Below are 23,635 nucleotides of genomic sequence, written 5' to 3' on the forward strand. Positions count from 1 at the left end.
ATCTCGTCTGATTGTAAGATGCTCGTAATTGATCAAATCGAAAAATGTCCTCGTACTACTCCACTTGGAATAAACAGCGAATGGAATGAGCTTCCTTTAAAACACAACCTACTCACTCACTCACTCACATAAATGACCTAAATTGATTGATGCAAAAACTTTAATCGTCCACAGACAAAAACAAATAAATCATCTTAGAGAAAGAAATGATAAGAAAAGTGAGAGAGTGAATGAATTAATGCATCTTCGCGAGGCAAAGGCGTTAACAGACTATAAAAGTACAGGAAACTGAACATTTACTGTCAGTTGACGTCCTTCCCTCAGAGAGATGGGTTTTAATGACTTGGGCAGTATTTCAGTTATATGACAGTGTTTCAGCTTCTTGGAGAAGGAAAGTCCGAAGTGAAGTACATGTTACCATCATCTTCAAGTCAACATACATGTACATATATTTATCACATTAGGGACAGTATTATCGATGCGACAATTCATTTTGATAAATTTGATACCACAATACTATACAAAAGGCATATTAGGTCACTTTTAAAAAAAACAACAAAAAAACATTCATTGATAAAATGCCTACTTGGGTAACTGGATTGTGCAATTAGGTATTAAGTATTCTCGTTCCATTCTCATCGAATTCATAGGGTGAGTGAGTGAATGGATGTTCGAAATAACCGCCGCAATCAGCAGTATTCCAGCTACAACATTGAGGCCTGTAAATAATCAAATCTGGATCAGACAAACCATACAGTGACAGAGTGAGTGAGTGAGTGAGTGGATGTTCGAATTCAACGCCGCAATCAGCAGTATTCCAGCTACAAGACTGGGACCTGTAAAGAATCAAGTCTGGACCAGACAAACCATACACTGAGTGAGTGAGTGAGTGGATGTTCGAATTCAACGCAGCAATCAGCAGTATTCCAGCTACAAGACTGGGACATGTAAAGAATCAAGTCTGGACCAGACAAACCATACACTGAGTGAGTGAGTGAGTGAGTGGATGTTCGAATTCAACGCCGCAATCAGCAGTATTCCAGCTACAAGACTGGGACATGTAAATAATCAAATCTGGACCAGACAAACCATACAGTGACAAAATGAGAGAGTGAGTGAATTTGCACCAAGCCTGTTCTACTAGTATAGGAGATTTCCGCCCACATCATCACACTACCACCAACAACTCTGTCCACTTCCTGTATGCTGTTTAGTGCATAACGTTCACTGCAACGCCCGTAAACACGACGTATACAGGTCGCACGGGGAAGCATAAAACGTGACTCGTCAATAAACCAAACTCGTGTGGCCATACTGGTCATCTAGCGGAAATACCTTCGGCGTGTAAACGGTTCCTCACTGTCTGGACTGACGTAGCCCTATGAATCTGTCCTATGCTCTAGTAGTGATATGTGGTCGACCAGACCTGGAATGGTCCCGTGTGTCTGATAGCGGCTCCACAGTCTTGTAATGGTGCTTGGTGCTACGTTGTAAAACCTGGCTACGACCAAAGAAGATTTTCCTGTTTGCAGTCGGCCGATGGCGTTGTTGCATTGGGCTTCCGTCAGTCGTGGATGTTTTCGCTGTTCACTCGCTGTAAGATTGTAGTGGCATGCAAATGAACATCCAACGTTTTTATAGCCCGACAAGTGATGTTGCACGTGCACGCAATGTTGGTGTGTTTTGGCGCCAGGCACTCACGTGGTTGTGTTTTTTCCATCGTTTCACCAGTTTTCTGCAGTACCTAATTCTTTCCACTCAAATCAATCTCAATCCATGCAGAAATGACCAATTCAATTTTGGAATCAATTTTGAATGGATGTCGGCAACGCTGTCAGATATTTACGATTTTACTTCTTTTGCAGAGTATATATACTCTTGAAAAAATGGGATACTCGGAAATAACTTGAAATTTCCAAAATTGTAAAAGATATTAGTTTCTAGAAATAGTTGCATGATAATAATTAACGAATTGGGAACACGTTACAACCGGAAGTGAAGTATGACAGTTGGTGTTATGACCGCCAACGATCTTGAAGGACGATAGGGGCAAGATAGAAAATTTTAAAGTTGACGTTTTTGGATCGGTAGTGCGAAATACCGCCACGATTTGTCAAGCAGTCATTGACTCGAGGAGGCACAGTGCGTATGAGTCTCCAAATAACGATTTGAGGGGCTCTGTCCCACTCCTCTTGCTGTGGGTGGACAAGTTCAGCCAACGTGGTTTGCGGTCTATGACGTTGACGCTCCAGTGTTCAGCGTGGGAAAGGTCTGGGTTCAGTGCTGGCCATGGCCTTCTACGGGTATTGTGCTGCTGGAGGTGAGTATGGACGATTTGTGCACGGTGAGCACGGGCGTTGTCGCCCTGAAGACCAAACGTCGACCCACACGCCTATCTATCAGCACTACAAGCTGACACCCTTTGTTGTACCGATAGTACTGCCCAATGACCCTTCCATGCACAGTATGGAGTGGGGATCGGTCAGTCATAGTGCTACCACCCCACACCTTAACCGATCCACCATCAAGTGTGTCATGAGGTCTCAGATTGTCATTGGCTGGAAATTCATTTCGACATCGCAAGACACAACCACGGCTATCAAGGAAGTGCAATGTGAATTGAAAACATGACACGTGACCAGAGACGATTACCCAAGTGTCTACATTGTGCACACTATCGGCGTCTGTTGGCAACATGACGATTTGTAAGGGGCGGCACAACACGTGGCTGTCGAGCATAGAATGAGCAGCATGTAGACGATTCCAAACTCGTACTCCTGTTGAAAGTTTGCAGCAATTTGATTCGCCGTTTGAGCTCAATTTCGGAGAGCCTGGTTTCGGAGCAATCGATCCTGTACTCTTGTCGTTGACCTGGGGCGCCCTGAACGCGGTCGATCGTCAACATTTTGGGTTTGTTGGTAATCACAGACCGTGAAACATTGACCGTATTGGCAAGTTTTCAGGATTCCAATATCCCGTATACTCTCCGCGCGTTGCTGACGCCGCATCGCTAGTTCATACACAAACATACCCGTGAAGATCCGGGGTAGACTAGGTCTTCACCAACCGTGGCCATGCTTGCCGTAATAGGCGACTAACGGGATCGGGGGGTCAGGTTCGCTGACTTGGTTGATGCATGTCATCGTATCCAAATGCGTGGATCGATGCTCATTATGTCAATCATTCCAGACTCGATTATTTACAGACCGCCGTCATATAGCTGGAATATTGCTGCGTTAAACAAACAAACAAACAAACACTTTTTTAACAAAGCATCACAAACTGAATACTGTTCAAAGTATTTAAACTAAATCACTCACACTTTTTGTAGAGTTGTAACGGTACTGCATTTTGTGTTACCCATGCTACCCCACCAGTCGCATTAAAACTGACCACAACTTTGTTTACAAAATATAAATTAGGTACAATGGCAAATTTGAAATTTTCAGTTCTCATGAGGCTGAAATATTCTCATATAATATGAAGTCGAGATCAATTTCTATAAGCACGCACCTTTACAAGTATATTTCGCCTGAGAAAACGATTTTAGCTCTCATCATTCATCATAGCAATGGCATAGTTGAGAAAATGAAGATGGCCATTTATCAGAAAGTGTTGAACGCCAGATAGAGTGAAGAGCTCTTGAGCCTCGATTTGAACCTCTTGCTGAAAAGGGGGTGTATCAAAAATATATTATAGATAAAACAACTAAAGAAACTTTCAAGTCCAAGAGTTTATAACATTTAGGTAAATATATGCCAGCTTAGGGAATGAAGGCTTACTTTTCGAACACGTAACTTAAAGAAAGTGGTTGTTATGTTAAAAGACACATAATATTTGATTTTCTTTCACTGTTTATACGGTCCCCGGGGAATGCGAAGGGTGGATAATTCCTCACTTAGTGCCAAAACGAAATCCCCTGTAATCCGGCTTTAAGGCTTCATCTGAGGGCCTCTCGGGGTTTGATTTCGATTTATCTAACGTTGAGATATTGAAACGATAATTCCCAAACAAGAGTAATAGATGATAAACGTGTGTCATTTACTATATGCGAAGATGTTACAAGTGACGGAAGGAGGAATGGCGCTATATCCATAAATATAATTTGTCATTGTGGATCAGCTATTCAGTTGAGAAACTTTGACAAATATGTTTAAGTCTACAAAGAGGGGTCCCAGATAGAGATCTTATGTTGAGTACCTGACAGAGAGACAGAGATTTCTCCACCATCCAGGGTGAAGGGGCGATCGGGTAGCCTAGTGGTTAAAGCGTTCGCTCGTCACGCCGAAGATCCGGGTTCGATTCCCGACATGGGTACAATGTGTGAAGCCCATTCCTGGTGTCCCCCGCCGTGGTATTACTTGAATATTGCTAAAAGCGGCGTAAAACCAAACTCACTCACTCACTCACTCCAGGTTGAATTGAGGGTACTTGATCTTAATTTGGGGTAATTGACAAATCCGAATTTGATATATAAAACGCTCAAAAAACACGAATAAATACTATAATTAATAATTAAGTGAAACTTTAAAAGCTTACACAATTTCTTCATCACTACCAGAGACCATAGCTTCTCAAACAAGAAAAGCAGCGCGAGTAATAATATGTTAGTGGTCTGCTACAGCATGTATAACTAGAGTTATCTCTTGCTCCATACACGGTTACCGGCATGTGGAGTTTGGATGTTTATCGGGAGCCGCACTGGGCTAACGTGACAAGTGAGTATTCTTGGTTTATCCGACTCTGTGTAACTTCGTTGGATAGTAACGTTATCATTATGTCACGAGATATATGTGGTGTCATCGTCAGTCGCAAATGTTCCACACAGATGTGATGAACAGGACTGCCATTGTCGACAGCTTCATCCGTGATTACAGAATGTGTTGTTTACATCGACCAACTACACGTGTTTCCGCGATTGGGTCCTACATCACGGCCGAGAACACCACCATCATAAATCCTATGTAGATTGTGATGCCCGATTACCACTCGCATTTTCTTTCAATTTACAAAAAAATTATTTCCGGTGGGTTTCTGACTGATCAATATATTGTGACTTCAGAATATTGCAATATAGGCCAACGCCCTATTAAATTCGTATGGATGCACATACCTGCCATAATTTTATGACCACAACAGTAGGTAGAAACAGCCCGGGGAAGCGATATGACACAAGTCAGTGGTTCGATACCTGGCCGCATCCTACCAAAAGACATTAAGAGATGGTACTTTATTCAGTTTATTGTTGTTACCCTGCCTGGCACTCTGCAGGCATGAAACAAAGATAGGGTGACTCGGAGTCAGTATGCTGTGTCTGAGTGGGGTATTCATGTTAAAGGGGCACGGGTGGCCCAGTCGTCTAAGGCACCACGATTCGCTGTGCAGAGTTGCATCCCTTGGGCTTGCCAGAAACCTATGATTGTGGGTTCGAATCCCGGTTTGTCCCGATTATGTTTCTAGGTTTGTCAGCACCATACCCGTGCTCTTGGGTTTCACCGAAGTGGTAAACGTCTGAGACCTGCATCACATCGGGCTTTCCTCCCACATTAAGCTGACACGCCTTGATATGACTGGAATACTGTTAAAGCAGCGTTAAACCAAACTCACTCACTCACTCACTATTCATGTTAAATAGCAACATGTTATCTCAGTGGGCTAGAAGTAAAATAACAGAATAAGGTCTGGGCTAGTATGAACACACGCACACACACACACACACAAACACACACAAAACGTTCATCTCCTTTTAAGATTTGAGATCCCCTTGAGAAAAAAATGCACTGATCATGACTTTCTGTCTCAGAAAACCACAATTGTCGAAAGACGTCAACAGTCTTTAGCTATGACGTCGTTTTCAGTGTGACGTCATTCTGACCTTTCGTCACAATAAGATTTGAATGATGTTAACAATGCTGCTCAGAAGACGAAGACATTACACTGGCCTGTGTGATGTGATATTTGCACAAGTGCACGTACGATTTGTATAAAAAAACAGTTATTTCTGACCCTGTAGGTAATAATAATGATCATCATGTGACCATGTCCAGGTGTGCAGGATGAATGAGGAGATTCGTCAGCTGTGTGAGAAGCTGGTCCCAGGGTCGTACGTGGGCCAAGGGGCGCAGGCCAGGCAGATTCACGAAAGCAAGATTCGCCACCTTCTGCAACATGTAGGTCTTTACTTAGCTACACTTAGCTACACTTAGCTACACTTCAATTTTATTTAGCTACACTGAACTTAACATAGCTGCGCATTGCTTTACATAACAACACTGTACTTTATTTGACTACATTTATCTTTACTTGTCAACCCTTAGCTTTACTTGTCTACAATTAATTTTACCATGTTTGCTTTGCTAATTACTTAACGTTACTTAGCAACACTTTGTATGACATGATGACAAATGTAACACATGTTTACTGCGTATATACGGCAAATGGACGGGATCAAAATTATCGGTTCATCATGTCTGTCAGTTCATTATAAGCGTGTTCGTTATAAATGTAGTTTACTGTATTTAGTTAATGACTATCGATCTCTGTGACCTGTATCGATAGCCAGCCCTACTTATCATACAGGTTCCATCCTCAGTACTGTTGTTCTGTCACATTATGACTTGAGGTGCACCTCCGAACTGTGTGGTACATGTTGCAGCGGAAGCTGCCGGAGGAGGGATGGAGTGACCAGACCATTGAGTTGCTGCTGCAGGAGCTCGCAGTCATGGACAGCAACAACTTCATGGGCAACTGTGGCGTGGGTGAACGCGAGGCCAGGATCGCGTCAGGTCTGGTTGCCCAGCGACATTATAGGTTTGTTGAGTGGAAAACTTGTGGGTTTGATATTTGTGTAAACTTTGTGTTTCTTGTGTTGTTCGTAGGTGTAAATAAGGCAGTTGTTACAATGCTATGTGTGAAGATAGAGTGTGATGTAAAGGGCTTAAAGATGACACAACACAAGGAATGCCGGGAACCATACTACAGAATATTTTGTCAAATAGGATGCTGGTCTGATTTAGGTTCAACATTCAAAGCTAACATTCAAATAGAACATGGTAGTTAGGGGGAGGGAATGAAGGGGGGACCCTCCTCACGACATTTTTAGCATGTTCAGGGTATCATTTGATGCCAATTTGGTAGCAAAAATAGAAATTATTTGACTAATTTTTGGATCTCAAAAGGATTTGTTTCCATATTTCATTATTTTACCCCCACCTAATAGACCTTCATAGAAATAATTGCTTTTTTCATGTTTTGAACTGAGAAATATGTTGGAAATATATAATTTAGATTGTATTTGTGTAGGCACTGTTGTACTATCTCCCCTCTCCTGGGGGGCACTTCCGTTGTGTGGGGGTGGCTGTCCTGTCCTGTATTTGTGTGGGTACTGTTGTACTATCTCCCCTCCTCACTCTCCTGGGGGGCACTTCCGTTGTGTGGGGGTGGCTGTCCTGTCCTGTATTTGTGTGGGTACTGTTGTACTATCTCCCCTCCACACTCTCCTGGGGGGCACTTCCGTTATGTGGGGGTGGCTGTCCTGTATTTGTGTAGGTACTGTTGTACTATCTCCCCTCCACACTCTCCTGGGGGGCACTTCCGTTGTGTGGGGGTGGCTGTCCTGTATTTGTGTGGGTACTGTTGTACTATCTCCCCTCCACACTCTCCTGGGGGGCACTTCCGTTGTCTGGGGGTGGCTGTCCTGTCCTGTATTTGTGTAGGTACTGTTGTACTATCTCCCCTCCACACTCTCCTGGGGGGCACTTCCGTTGTGTGGGGGTGGCTGTCCTGTATTTGTGTAGGCACTGTTGTACTATCTCCCCTCCTCACTCTCCTGGGGGGCACTTCCGTTGTGTGGGGGTGGCTGTCCTGTATTTGTGTAGGTACTGTTGTACTATCTCCCCTCCACACTCTCCTGGGGGGCACTTCCGTTGTCTGGGGGTGGCTGTCCTGTCCTGTATTTGTGTAGGTACTGTAGTACTATCTCCCCTCCTCACTCTCCTGGGGGGCACTTCTGTTGTGTGGGGGTGGCTGTCCTGTATTTGTGTGGGTACTGTTGTACTATCTCCCCTCCTCACTCTCCTGGGGGGCACTTCCGTTGTGTGGGGGTGGCTGTCCTGTCCTGTATTTGTGTGGGTACTGTTGTACTATCTCCCCTCCACACTCTCCTGGGGGGCACTTCCGTTATGTGGGGGTGGCTGTCCTGTATTTGTGTAGGTACTGTTGTCCTATCTCCCCTCCACACTCTCCTGGGGGGCACTTCCGTTGTGTGGGGGTGGCTGTCCTGTATTTGTGTGGGTACTGTTGTACTATCTCCCCTCCACACTCTCCTGGGGGGCACTTCCGTTGTCTGGGGGTGGCTGTCCTGTCCTGTATTTGTGTAGGTACTGTTGTACTATCTCCCCTCCACACTCTCCTGGGGGGCACTTCCGTTGTGTGGGGGTGGCTGTCCTGTATTTGTGTAGGCACTGTTGTACTATCTCCCCTCCTCACTCTCCTGGGGGGCACTTCCGTTGTGTGGGGGTGGCTGTCCTGTATTTGTGTAGGTACTGTTGTACTATCTCCCCTCCACACTCTCCTGGGGGGCACTTCCGTTGTCTGGGGGTGGCTGTCCTGTCCTGTATTTGTGTAGGTACTGTAGTACTATCTCCCCTCCTCACTCTCCTGGGGGGCACTTCTGTTGTGTGGGGGTGGCTGTCCTGTATTTGTGTAGGCACTGTTGTACTATCTCCCCTCCTCACTCTCCTGGGGGGCACTTCCGTTGTGTGGGGGTGGCTGTCCTGTCCTGTATTTGTGTGGGTACTGTTGTACTATCTCCCCTCCTCATCTCCTGACAGACTCGGTCATGGCATCGGACGTTCCGGGGACATATCGGCTATACAGCCTAAAGCTGCTGGCTCCAGTGTCTTGATGAAGCTGACCAATAGCCTCGCCCTGGATGCAATCAGAATATCAGGTAGGACTTAGGGAAATACACACATTTTACGGTGTAAGGACTATTTTTTACTCAATGAAAAGGATTTTTTTTCTGAAAAGTATGAATATTTTCATGAAAGACAAGACATGTTATGAATGACAACAGACTAATTACTTACTCAGCTAATTGATTTAACAATTTAAGTTCCTCATTACTCCCACACTTTCCTTTTTCTGATTTTTACCTTCCTTGCCCTTAATTGATGGGCAAAGATTTCAGTACATATTACATTCAGCCCACTCAGAATGTTCCTGGCTAAGCTCAAACTATTTAACATCTAGGTGTGGGCCTGGAGGCTGAGACCGCCTCCGTGGTCTAGTGGTAGGGCGTCCGCTCGGAGAGCGGAAGGTCCGGGGTTCGATCCCTGGCTGTGTCATACCAAAAGACGTTAAAAGATGGTACTTGTTGTTACCCTGTCTGGCGCTCGGCATTAAAGGGGCACTGATCTAACGCAATTCCCCGGGACTGGTTGTTGCCTTTGTTATTGTTTTTTCCCAGTGAGTACCCGGATGTATAGCAGAAATCTAGACTAGTTCGCGACCTCTGCTGCGCAATTCGTAAGCGCATCAGTCACTTTTATGGGTAGTAATAAGGGCGTATGGTCACATTGATCAACAAAATGAAATACAGTTTTCGAGATAATAAGGAAATGTAGGTATATTTGTTGGTAGCATCGGTAATGGCGACGAAGTTTTGATAAGTCACTTGCTTGGTAATTTTGCGATTTTCGTTTACACTATTTTGACTAGCAACACAAAGTAAATATTTCACCTGAGCATTGCTTTTTTATAGTGTGTATTATTTTTACTGTCAAAATGTGTAACATTTTCAAATTTATTAAAAGTGACTAAAAAAGATTTCCATTTGTATTATTATGTTAACGAATTCCAAACATTTTGCGGTTTAATGTCACCACAAGAGACTGAAAATGTTACGTTGAAAAGTACATTTCTATGTTGTTTGGCTTCTAATCCTACATAATACATGTAATCTGTTGTGATGTTTGTAGGCCCTTTTGATCATTTTAATCAATCTGGACAGATGTTTTAGTCCAAATGACTGAAATATTTACACATTTTATAAATTGCCTGAGAGAATCACATTTTACAAATTGACGGTAATATATACACGCTTAAAAAGGAAAAGACCTGTGAAAACAACGTCTATCGTGCATTGTAGAATTTCCCAACCAAGACGTTGAGAAACAAGAACGAATCGGTTCAAATGAAGGAAAACAAAATGCAAATACCATAATTGCAACCTACCAAATTTATGTGTATAAATTTTAGGAGCTTCTTTGTTCGAGGAATGTATCCGTGAATATCCACACAAAGGAACAATATCCCACTCGTCTGCAGCTGTACAAAGAAACTTATTCGATGTCACGTGTCTCAGTAACAATCAAATATTTTAAAAGATATATATCGTTTCGGGATATTATAACCCGTGTTCGTTTCTCAACTGATCACTTGGATTGTTTCAGGCGTTCACATAGGTGTCAAGTCTCAAGGGTCGGCTGAGAAAGCCCACGTGACAACTATTTTCATAACGTCCCCGGTTCCTAAAAAATCCATTGAGTGATAGATAACAATGATCAATCAATCAACGTATTATCAGTTAACCCTTTGAACAAAGTATGTTGTTTTTACATCGGCACTTCCCGCCATGATATGAGTGTATTCCCTTTGTTTTAGTAAACCTAGACATGTAAACACTCACTTTTGACATATCCACTGTGCAAGATAACAGTAATTAATCAATCAACGTATTTTCTTAATCCTTTGATGACTTGGAACGATCCGTTGATTTACAAAAAAAAGTAAATCAATTGATCATTCACCTCTTGCTGGTCTGCCACGTGCATATTACATAACACACATTTCACCTCACTTCAAACCTGGATTTAGATTGAATAATTACCCCAGACACAATAAATGCCAAATGGGAACCTTTGTTAGGTAATCTAAGTGGTGCTACCACTAATTGTACCTGTAATAAATTCATTAACTGAGCATCAAGTGAATGACGACAAATACACAAGTGTAGGGTTATACCAGAAAACGTGGATGACAACAAGAGAGTAGTAGTCGTATTATCGACGCAATCCGAAATCCGAAAATGCTTTCACTGCATAGATACTTTTTTTTAGTATTAAACTATAACCATCTGGGGTATTTCCAAATCCGATGAGCTCCGCCTTTCTTTTTGTCTGTTTTTTTAGGCTGAAGAAATTAATTTACATGCGCCCTTTGTCGAAATCTTTATAGATCACAGTTAACCAATCAGTGTTAATGCAAAGATTCGTAAAACAAATATTGCCTCCGGCCTCCAAGTGTATCTAGCTGTCCTTGCAGACGGTAGCCCAGTCTCTGGTCACGCTCAGTTGCGTTGCGTATCATCCGGGTACTTACGGGGAAAAAACAATAACAAAGGCAACAACCAGTCCGGGGAATTGCGTTAGATCAGTGCCCCTTTAAGGGTTAAAGCAAGGGCTGGTCAGGTAGCCTAGTGGTTAAAGCATTTGCTCGTCACGCCGAAGACCCGGGTTCGAATCCCGACATGGGTACAATGTGTGAAGCCTATTTCTGGTGTCCCCCATCGTGATATTGCTGGAATATTGCTAAAAGCGTAGTAAAACTCACTCACTAAACCCAATTTCACCTCACCTGGAGGCTGATGAAGCTGGAGTGTGGCTCCGTCACTAATGATGACTTGATGCGTTCTTCAGGTATTCAGTCAGCAGCTGCTTGTTTTGTTGTTCCCATGGCAACAGGCATGAGTTTGGTGCTGTGCATGTCAACTCTACGACTGCGTCGACCCAAGGCCAAGTACGTCATCTGGCCGCGGATCGACCAGAAGTCCTGCTTCAAGTCCATCATCACAGCAGGTGTGTCATTAAAACTACAAATAAGTAAGAAATGACGTTGGCTCTGTCCCCATGTATTTACGAAATAAATGACGAGTGGGAGTTGTTTATCGTACAATAAACACTGCTGGGAGAATAAAGCATGAGGGGCTGTTGTACGATAAACAATGACCACTAGTCGTTTATTTTTTACATGAGATATCAACATTAGGTACAGCCTCTTTAAGGATGTAGTAAAAAAGTACACGCTTTAGAAATATTTACCCGTATTTATATAATGATGACTCCCTGAATAGAATCCGACCGCAACAATGTAGGAGAAGTCCATTTTATGAACGGGGGTGGTAAATTTGGTCTTTCCTGCATATTCTCACAATTTTCACTTTGATTATATGTACCTTTTCACCCAGTGCCGATTGTCATATCTCTCCCACTTTTGGAAGCGGTCATTGTCTTTTAATATACGTTGCCCAGCTACATCTTTGGGGAAGAACTCACTGGGTACATTATGGTGATAAAATGTACGCGCATTAAACATATTTACCCAAACTTTAATAATGATCACTCCCTCAATAGAATATGGCCCCGGAAATATCAGACAGGTGCATTTTAGGAACAGGTGGGTTAAGTTTGGTATGTCCTGCATACAGTTCAGTACCATACAAGTTCTTCAATTCTGCAGAAAGATTTGCTGAAAATGTAACTTTCTGCAGAATTGCAGAAAAATCACAGAATTGCCTTTTGTTATCAATCATTACACTAATTCTCATTATTTTCAAGCTTATCTATCAAATTGTTACATTTGAATAATGCCCAAACATTTAACATCCGATTCAAACATACAAAATATGAATCCTACAATAAAATGAAATAAATAATTCTCGCTTGTAATCACTCTTGTGGTATTAATACTACATAAAGTATCTTTACATCTAATCATAAATGCTTGTATATATCAGTGACACTGTGCGTATTTATTTTCATAATTGTATGTATTATAAATTGATACCTGTTTATAATGGAAGTTTGTGGAATTGTTTTGTTTTGGATTTTGATTTGTGTTTTGCTGAGATTGTATTTATTTTAGAGGGGGAAATGGGTATGTTTTTGATGCCGATTTTGCACTTGTTTTTGAATTTTGTACTTGTAGCCACCGGGACTGATAGTTGGCTTCTCCTTGTTCAGGGTTTCAGCCGCTGGTGATCGAGAACCAACTGGTCGGTGATGAACTGCAGACGGATGTGGCAGCAATCCGGGACAAGATGGCCGAGGTGGGGGCAGAGAACGTTCTGTGTGTCATGTCTACCACAAGCTGCTTCACTCCCAGGGTGCCAGACAGGTGGGTGTAATAGACAGGTGGGCGTAGTAGACAGGTGGGTGTAATAGACAGGTGGGTGTAATAGACAGGTGGGTGTTGTAGACAGGTGGGTGTAATAGACAGGTGGGTGTAATAGACAGGGAGTCCCAGGGTGCCAGACAGGTGGGTGTAGTAGACAGGGGGGTGTAATAGACAGGGTTTGTAGTAGACAGGTGGGTGTAATAGACAGATGGGTGTAGTAGACAGGTGGGTGTAATAGACAGGTGGGTGTAGTAGACAGGTGGGTGTAATAGACAGGTGGGTGTAGTAGACAGGGGGGTGTAATAGACAGGTGGGTGTAGTGGACAGGTGGGTGTAGTAGACAGGTGGGTGTAATAGACAGGTGGGTGTAGTAGACAGGTGGGTGTGATAGACAGGTGGGTGTTGTAGACAGGTGGGTGTAATAGACAGGTGGGTGTAATAGACAGGTGGGTGTTGTAGACAGGTGGGTGTAGTAGACAGGTGGGTGTAATAGACAGATGGGTGTAGTAGACAGGTGGGTGTTGTAGACAGGTGGGTGTAGTAGACAGGTGGGTGTAATAGACAGGTGGGTGTAATAGACAGGTGAGTGTAGTAGACAGGTGGGTGTTATAGACAGGTGGGTGTAGTAGACAGGTTTTTGTTGTAGACAGGTGGGTGTAGTAGACAGGTGGGTGTAGTAGACAGGTGGGTGTAGTAGACAGGTGGGTGTAGTAGACAGGTGGGTGTAATAGACAGATGGGTGTAGTAGACAGGTGGGTGTAGTAGACAGGTAGGTGTAGTAGACAGGTGGGTGTAATAGACAGGTGGGTGTAATAGACAGGTGGGTGTAATAGACAGGTGGGTGTAGTAGACAGGTGGGTGTAATAGACAGGTGGGTGTAGTAGACAGATGGGTGTAGTAGACAGGTGGGTGTAATAGACAGATGGGTGTTGTAGACAGGTGGGGGTAATAGACAGGTGGGTGTAGTGGACAGGTGGGTGTAGTAGACAGGTGGGTGTAGTAGACAGGTATGTATACAGCTCTATATTGTTTGTTGACATGTTTCAGTTTAGAAGAGATTGGGCGGCTGTGCAAGGAGCAGGAGGTCCCCCATGTTGTCAACAACGCCTACGGGGTGCAGAGCTCCAAGTGCTGTCACCTACTACAGCAGGTACCAGCTTCCCTGGGTCCTATTGCTAAAAGTGCCATAAAACATTACTCGCTCACACATGTGCCCCAGGAACATAAGGGATAAGATAATAATTGATTTAAGAGCAGTTATTAATAATATGACAATTTAAGGTGATAACTAGCCTTAGTGTTTTCTGCAACATGGCATTGCCTAAGGTAGCTTGAGTGTTAATGAAAACCCAATTATAGTTCAATGTGAAGTCAGCTAGTTTAGTCATCATCAAGATTCATTGTGTTGTACATCTGTTTGTCTGCAGGCCGCCAGAGTGGGACGAGTTGATGCATTTGTGCAGAGCACAGACAAGAACTTCATGGTGCCGGTAGGTGGCGCCATCATCGCCGGCTTCGACAAAGCATTTATTGAGGAGATCAGCAAAACGTATCCAGGTAAGGGAAGAGATGGGAGAATGAGTCAGTGCAGGGGAACGATAAAAAGTCTGACAAAGGAACATCAGTTTCTATTAGACATCGGAGGGCTAAGGCTGGCTCAGTCATCTAAGGCGGGCAATTCTCACGTCAGAAACCTATGATTGTGGGTTCGAATCCAGGTTCGTCCTGAATGTTTCTAGGTCTGTCAGCACCATACGCGTGCTTGTTGGTTTCACCCAAATAGAAAACATCTGAGACCTGCATCACGTCAGGTTTTCCAACATTAAGCTGACTTTATTTGTGATTAAATTTGAGTACTGTTAAAAGTGACATTAAACCGAACTCACTCATACACTATTTCACCATTGTGACAAGATGATGCTGTGAGGGAGATATGTCCTAGCAGCTCCACAGCTCAGTAGGACCTGATTGTTGTTCCATGTTACTCCACACCTCAGTATGACCTGATTGTTGTTTCAGGTCACTCCACACCTCAGTAGGACCTGATTGTTGTTTCAGGTCACTCCACAGCTCAGTAGAACCTGATTGTTGTTTCAGGTCACTCCACAGCTCAGTATGACCTGATTGTTGTTTCAGGTCACTCCACACCTCAGTAGGACCTGATTGTTGTTTCAGGTCACTCCACAGCTCAGTAGAACCTGATTGTTGTTTCAGGTCACTCCACAGCTCAGTATGACCTGATTGTTGTTCCAGGTCATTCCACACCTCAGTATGACCTGATTGTTGTTTCAGGTCACTCCACACCTCAGTAGGACCTGATTGTTGTTTCAGGTCACTCCACAGCTCAGTAGAACCTGATTGTTGTTTCAGGTCACTCCACAGCTCAGTAGAACCTGATTGTTGTTTCAGGTCACTCCACAGCTCAGTATGACCTGATTGTTGTTTCAGGTCACTCCACACCTCAGTAGGACCTGATTGTTGTTTCAGGTCACTCCACAGCTCAGTAGAACCTGATTGTTGTTTCAGGTCACTCCACAGCTCAGTATGACCTGATTGTTGTTTCAGGTCACTCCACACCTCAGTAGGACCTGATTGTTGTTTCAGGTCACTCCACAGCTCAGTAGAACCTGATTGTTGTTTCAGGTCACTCCACACCTCAGTAGGACCTGATTGTTGTTTCAGGTCACTCCACAGCTCAGTAGGACCTGATTGTTGTTCCAGGTCATTCCACAGCTCAGTATGACCTGATTGTTGTTTCAGGTCACTCCACACCTCAGTATGACCTGATTGTTGTTTCAGGTCACTCCACACCTCAGTAGGACCTGATTGTTGTTTCAGGTCACTCCACAGCTCAGTAGAACCTGATTGTTGTTTCAGGTCACTCCACAGCTCAGTAGGACCTGATTGTTGTTCCAGGTCATTCCACAGCTCAGTATGACCTGATTGTTGTTTCAGGTCACTCCACACCTCAGTATGACCTGATTGTTCTTTCAGGTCACTCCACAGCTCAGTAGGACCTGATTGTTGTTTCAGGTCACTCCACACCTCAGTATGACCTGATTGTTCTTTCAGGTCACTCCACAGCTTAGTAGGACCTGATTGTTGTTTCAGGTCACTCCACAGCTCAGTAGAACCTGATTGTTGTTTCAGGTCACTCCACACCTCAGTATGACCTGATTGTTCTTTCAGGTCACTCCACAGCTCAGTATTACCTGATTGTTCTTTCAGGTCACTCCACACCTCAGTATGACCTGATTGTTCTTTCAGGTCACTCCACAGCTCAGTATGACCTGACTATTGTTTCATGTCACTCCACACCTCAGTATGACCAGATCGTTGTTCGAAGTAGCTGCTCATCACTGTATGGCTGAAATGATACCATTGCCACGTTAAATTTTAACTCACTCACTCCAAGTCACTCCACAGCTCAGTATGACCTGATTGTTGTTTCAGGTCGAGCCTCGGCCTCGCCGTCCCTGGACCTGCTGATGACCCTGCTGTCGCTGGGCGTGGCAGGGTACAAACAGTTGCTGGGGGACAGGAAGCTGATGTACACGTACCTGTCTGACTGTCTCAGACGGTGTGCCGAGAAGCATGGCGAGCGACTCCTTGACACCAAACACAACCCGATATCACTAGGTGAGACCTTGTGTTGTAGAGTTGCATCCCTTAGGCGGGACAGAAACATTTGGTTGCGGGTAAGAATCCCAACTGGCCATCATTCCTTTTCACCACCATACTCTTGCTTGTTTGTTTCAACCCGTGAAGATCCGGGATAGAACAGGTCTTCAGCAACCCATGTTTGCTGCAAAAGGTGACTATGCTTGTCGGAAGAGGCGACTAATGGGATCGTGTGGTCAGTTTATAAAATCGCTAATAATGTTTAAAACTACTTAAAGCATCATGGATACGTGTGAACTATACCGCGAATACAGATGGGTTTCCAGGTGAGGCACTAACATCAGATAATCCTCAGCACGTACTGAACATCGACCAGAGGCATCTCATTGTATCCAAATGGTGTGGATCGATGCTCATGATGTCAGTCACTGGATTGTCTGGTCCAGACTCAATTATTTACAGACTGCCGTCATAGAGCTGGAATATTGAGTCACATGATAAGTACATAAACAGTAAGATTCACTTTTCTGGGTGGGAGGGTTGGAAATTGCTGCCATCTGCACTGTTCCACACAATTACTGCATCGTCAGTGTTGTTTCTCAGATAACATAAGTTGTGGATGTGGTAATCAAATGGATGAACAGACAGAAAAATGACAGTGTATTAGGCTGAAAAAAATAATAGTCTTGGTTCTCAGGCACCATCATCATCATAAAGTCTTCCGCACGTCTTGTTTTTATTTCCATTTTCAAAAAAATATAAAAATAACAATAAAAACACAATGCACAAAAAAAATTAAAAATGGAAACAAAAACAAAACATGCAATGAACTTTATGATGATGTGGGCAGTGCCTGAGAACCAAAGCTATTATTTTTTTAGCCTTACAGAATCCCAGACAGATCATCATGACCGTTGTAATTGCGCAGCACGTCAAACAGTGGGAACCTGTTTTAACCTCCAGTATGGGGAATCCCCTTTCTGGAGGAATTTATTGTTTAGGGGATGTTTTTTTATCGTCTGTTTTATGCTATTTCGGTTTTAAATATATTTTTTGTCCAGCATTTGTGATTCAGTATGCCCTAAAGTATTAAAATCTGCAAAATTTCTATGACGACTTTACTTGCCATTTAATGTCTTAATTCAGACAGTGCACCTTAAGATGTTCATGTCCTAATTCAGTGTTGTAGCCTAGTGGTTGCAGCATTCGCTCGTCACACTGAAGGCCCAGGTTAGATTCCCGAGGAGGGGGACAATGTGTGAAGCGCATTCTGGTGTCTCCAAGACGATGTTCATCTCCTAGTTCAGACAGTGCACCACACGATGTTCATCTCCTAGTTCAGACATTGCACCACATGATGTACATCTCCTAGTTCAGACAGTGCATCACACGATGTTCATCTCCTAGTTCAGACAGTGCATCACACGATGTTCATCTCCTAGTTTAGACAGTGCATCACACGATGTTCATCTCCTAGTTCAGACAGTGCATCACACGATGTTCATCTCCTAGTTCAGACAGTGCACCACACAATGTTCATCTCCTAGTTCAGACATTGCATCACACGATGTTCATCTCCTAGTTCAGACAGTGCACCACACGATGTTCATCTCCTAGTTCAGACAGTGCACCACATGATGTTCATCTCCTCGTTCAGACAGTGCACCACACGATGTTCACCTCCTAGTTCAGACAGTGCATCACACGATGTTCACCTCCTAGTTCAGACAGTGCATGCCACGATGTTCACCTCCTAGTTCAGACAGTGCACCACACGATGTTCACCTCCTAGTTCAGACAGTGCATGCCACGATGTTCATCTCCTAGTTTAGACAGTGCACCACACGATGTTCACCTCCTAGTTCAGACAGTGCACCACACGATGTTTCAGGGATGGGCCTCTCACCAAGCAGTGCGGCAGACAGTAGGACGGCCACTGAAATCGGCTCTATGCTGTTCACCAGATTTGTCTCAGGAACCAGGTCAGTTCTCCTGTGGACCCATGAAGATCCGGGTCAGAATAGGTCTTCAGCAACCCATGCTTGCCATAAAAGCCGACTTTGCTTGTCATAAGAGGCGACTAAGGGGATCGGGTGGTCAGGCTCGCTAACTTAGTTGAAGCATGTCATAGGTCCCAATTGCATGGATTGATGCTCATAATATCAATCACTGGATTTTCTGGTCCAGACTCAATTATTTACAGACCACCGTCATATAGCTGGAATATTGCTGATTGCGGCGTAAAACAACAAAACAACCAACCTACAGTTCTCCTGTGCATACATTACACTAGCTCTGCATGGGGTTGTGGGGGGGAACCCCTGTATTTGCCATACAACAGTGTTTAGATGGGGATCCAATAGCTACAATGGATTCTAAGAATGGGTAGAACTGGGATGGTTCATACATGGATGGAGTGAAAACATACATCAAGACATTGTGTGTCGGTAATTGTAATGTGATGTCATATTCCACCATTCCTGGTCTTCCATGTAGAACTTGAGCAATGTTCTGAAGCCAAATATACAGGTCTTGTAAGTGGCAATTTAGTTTATGTTCCATGTTTTTATCTACAATCCCTGTCCTCTGTTGTTGATTGTAAGTTAATGGAAATATACTTGTACAGATGGAATATGGAAGTTATTGTCTTGGAAGGTTTGTAAAACATATGAATGTAGAAAAATAAAACATTTTTAAAAAAGACATCAGTTGCCAATATATACTCCCATGGCAAGAGTGTCAACTGCTATGATATCTGCTATAAAGTAGTCAACAACCATGAAATGTTGTGAAACCTCATAAATAATATTGTTTATGAAAATGGTCTGACATGGAAACTCTAATTGTTACTGTGGTAACTCAATACAGAAAAAACTCGGATATAACAAAACTCAAGTGGCCAAGTGGTATATCTGTAGTTTAATTGCGAACTAGGGAAAATCCGCCATCTTGGATTGAAATGAAAATTGAAAATATTAACCAAAAAATCACATAAGTGTTCAGTCTATTTTTTAAGCCAAGGTTCATTCAGATGTGGGAATGTAAATTTCAGGGGAATGTAAATTTCAGGGAAATTGTGTGTGAAGTGGTCAGCAGACAACACTAACACTTTGTTCAAAGCAAACTGCGTAAGATTACTGCTATTGGTGACTTGGAGTGAGTGAGTGAGTGAGTTTGGTTTTACCCCGCTTTTAACAATATTCCAGCAATATCACAGCGGGGAACCCCAGAAATGGGCTTCACACATTGTACCCATGTCGGGAATCGAACCGTGGTCTTCGGCGTGACGAGCGAACGCTTTAACCACTAGGCTACCCGACCGCCCTTGGTGACTTGGAATGAACCTAGTTGACAGAGAATCCATACATATCCCAGTACATCATAAATGCTGTACTTTGACTCGTAATGAGTCATAAAGATTTTGGTCTGATTTTTGTTTGTCCATATAGAGCTGCTGTGAGACTTGTTTAAATAGTTTGTTATGTCTGTTTGTGTGCTATATCCATGCTTGTTATAAACGTGTTATACTGTATGTCTATTGGATGGTCTCAAGGACTTTTGTTATGAAAGTTCCGGGGTATATGATGTAATGACAGAGAACGTAGGAAACACTTGTAGTTATATTATCATTAGAATCAAGATGTTTAACTCTGATATCTTCTGAACATGCTGGGTTAGAATATTTCCCGAACAACCATTTCTGGTTGGAATGGATTGGTCGGGTGACCTTGAAACATTGATGACATATTGCAGAAATATTGCTTAACCAATGCTAAAATTTGCTGAAATGTTGCTGAAATATTGCTGAGCGCATTGTCACACAACAAGCAACCTTGTTCTTATTTTCACTTATATTTCAGTTAAAAAAATTTATCTGGATTGGCAACTTCATAACCAGGGTCCCGATCCATCAAGATGTTGCAGGATTACAACTGATCGTATCTCCATAGTTTAGTTTATCATAGCCTTACAAATGTTGTAGCTCTATGGATGTTTTGTGGATCGCAGTCCCGACAAGTACCATCACAGAGTTGCCAATCTGACTGGATTTTGTGCAAATTTATGCTGTTCTTGAACTGTTCTCTTCTTCCATTAGGGTTGTTGCGCCTGGGAAGAGCAACACCATTTGTGGGTTCACCTTCAAGAACTACGGCGCCCACCATGACAACTACCCCTGCACCTACCTGACTGCAGCGGCTGCAATCGGGATGACCAAACATGATGTGGACACATTCATAGCTAGACTTGATAAAGTTCTCTCTAAGTGTAAAACCAGTGTGGACAGTTCTAAAGAAAATAGTCAAGTTGGATCAGATGGATGAAATCTGTCTCGGTTTTAGAATAAATACTGTTTTATATATATATATATATATGGGAATATTTATTTGGATCATAATGAAACTTGTGATTTTGCATGGAAAGATGTGTATCATTGCTGATGTTATAAATCACCGGTGTGTGGGGCCCAGAGTCAATTATTTGTTGGCCAGTGTGATATTGGGGAATGTGGACTTTTCTGGTTGTATCAGTGGATGAATTTGGGTGATGCATGTTTATTTACCTTTTTTATTTTATTTTTTCTAAAACCTATCTGAATTTTATAAATTTGAATTATATCTACAAAGGTTACCTAATTTCACAATTTTGTGCAGTTGTTTCTTTTGCAATTACCCTTAGAAACTGTTATATCTTCGAAAATATTGGTCCATTTGTCAGAATGACCACAAATTGTTTGCTTAGAAATTTCCTAATTGAATATGCATTTATTTATTCAATAAACAAAAATATGAATATGATCCTCATTTGAGATCAGTGTCTTATGTGTTAAAGCTGTGATATTTAAAAAATATGAAAATATGAAAAGGGATATTATGTACTGGGTATTAAGATAACCCAACAGACATTATATACATATACATTTGTAAGTAATTTATCATTTATTCATCATTTAGAAAGGATTGAATGTATTTTTTATGTCTGTTCCACAATCTTTAAACCCCTAACATTGATAATTACTGTTACAGAATTATTTTAAATAACATTTCTCAAAAATTAAATATTTTCATAAATAGAATGGAATTGAATTTTGTAATTAATTCCGGAATGTCAGAACAGTATTCTTACAGTTGCATTATGAATGCTGTGCATGATTAATGGATGTCTAGTTTCTGTACAGACAAAACCAATGTTCTGTCTGATCCTTTGGCTTCAAAGTATCTATTTGTAGGACCCCAAAGGAAATTTTTTTTATGTCTGCACTGTGAAACACGGACGTATCATGAATCCTGTAAGAACATATTTTGAAGTCATATTGCCATTATGAAAGGGCTGCAGATTAGTACTGCAATGTTTTTTGCAGTGTGACGTCACTTCATTGTAACCTTGTGGTGTGGCATCTTAGCCATTTGCACCACAATTCACTGTGCAGAGTTACGTCCTTTGGGCATGCCAGAAACCTATGTTTGTGGGTTCAAATCCCGGTTTGTCCCGATTATGTTTCTAGGTTTGTCAGCACCATACCAGTGATTGTTGGTTTCACTGAAGTGCTTTCCTCGCACATTCAGCTCACTCACAGCCGAGTATTATGCATGGAATAAATCATTGCACATTGGAAATGTGTACATTTGAATGTATTATTTATTTTGCTAAAATATTAACACGCTACCATCAAAATAATTTTTTCTTGAAGATGCATGTATGATTCATATGTGGATAAATATTAGAAAGTGTAATGCAGAACTGCTGTCAAGGAGTGATAGTCACGGCTGAATTAGTCATAGTATTTAATAAATAAAATCATTTAACTTAAAGGGGTGATTAATAAGTGCACTTAGTGAGTGAGTTTGGTTTAACGCTGCTTTTAACAGTATTCCAGTTATATCACGGCATGTCAGCTTAATGTGGGAGGAAAGCCCGAAGTGATGCAGGTCTCAGACGTTCACTTCAGTGAAACCCACGAGCACGGGTATGGTGCTGACAAACCCAGTAACATAATCAGGATGAACCGGGATTCGACCCCACAATCATAGGTTTCTTGCGTGTCCAAGGGATGCAACTCTGCACAGCGAATCAGAGCGCCTTAGACGACTGGGCCGCCCATGCCCACAAGTGCACTTAACTCAATGGGGTGAACAGTAAACCCTTCATTTTATAAACTGACAGATTATCGTTTGAAAAGTACATACATTAGAAAAAATAAATACTCTGACCAAGGACCAGCTACTGATCTTCATGTTCTGAGTTGTTGTGGATCAAGGTCTGTGGTACATGTAGCTGTGAACTTTGTGAGCTCAGTGAACAAACTGGTATGTCTCTAAACTCAGCATGTGTCCTGGGTCTTGTGGGACATACCTGAATGATAGGAATTGGTGGTCACAATATCGACCACTGGTTGCACTACCATGACTGAGGCTGCCAGGACGTAGTGATATTATTAGGATTAGTGTTATGGTCCTCACTGAATCATTCCCTTGTCCTGACTTTGTTAGGAAATTGTTCTATTGTTGTCATTATTGGAAGCTGGCATACATGTACTTGGAAAGACATCTTGCTGTTTGTTGAGAGAGTACAAAGAGGGACCAAATCTTGTCAATACTGCAGAGATTTGTAGACATAGTGTTCCTCCATCACCTGTCAATACATATGGCCACTATGTGGTATAATAGTGATGTGTGTGTCTGTCTGTGTGTGTGTGTGTGTCTGTCTGTGTGTGTGTGTGTCTGTATGTTTAGTAAGTTAATCAACTAAACCCTACTCATGTACTTTGTGCGAACCGTTGCCTGTGATTACAGCAGTGTGTTGTCAAGCAAGAAATATTGCCGTTGGTGTGATATAAGCT

The 23,635-nt window shown here is 42.6% G+C and overlaps 1 protein-coding gene across 1 annotated transcript; it reads left to right on the forward strand.

Moving 5' to 3' along the window:
- Positions 1-4,666: 4,666 nt before the first annotated feature.
- On the forward strand, positions 4,667-21,272 carry LOC139452493 (O-phosphoseryl-tRNA(Sec) selenium transferase-like). The gene is made up of 11 exons (XM_071233989.1): positions 4,667-4,718; positions 6,048-6,170; positions 6,656-6,810; positions 8,832-8,950; positions 11,700-11,858; positions 13,023-13,176; positions 14,224-14,326; positions 14,604-14,733; positions 16,630-16,815; positions 18,689-18,779; positions 20,894-21,272. Exons 2-11 carry the CDS (start codon positions 6,057-6,059, stop codon positions 21,117-21,119), a joined length of 1,437 nt encoding a protein of 478 aa, XP_071090090.1. The 5' UTR covers positions 4,667-4,718; positions 6,048-6,056; the 3' UTR covers positions 21,120-21,272.
- Positions 21,273-23,635: the final 2,363 nt, after the last annotated feature.

This window comes from Haliotis cracherodii, unplaced genomic scaffold (assembly GCF_022045235.1).
Source record: "Haliotis cracherodii isolate W230 unplaced genomic scaffold, xgHalCrac1.p SCAF_9, whole genome shotgun sequence".
In the NCBI taxonomy this organism is placed as follows: domain Eukaryota; kingdom Metazoa; phylum Mollusca; class Gastropoda; order Lepetellida; family Haliotidae; genus Haliotis; species Haliotis cracherodii.

Bases quoted from the DNA above. Each gene is read 5' to 3' on its own strand.
- LOC139452493 (XM_071233989.1), top strand. From the start codon at position 6,057: ATGAATGAGGAGATTCGTCAGCTGTGTGAGAAGCTGGTCCCAGGGTCG. The intron at 14,327-14,603 runs GTACCAGCTTCC...GTTTGTCTGCAG, and splicing joins GCTGTCACCTACTACAGCAG to GCCGCCAGAGTGGGACGAGT. The intron at 16,816-18,688 runs GTGAGACCTTGT...ACGATGTTTCAG, and splicing joins ACACAACCCGATATCACTAG to GGATGGGCCTCTCACCAAGC.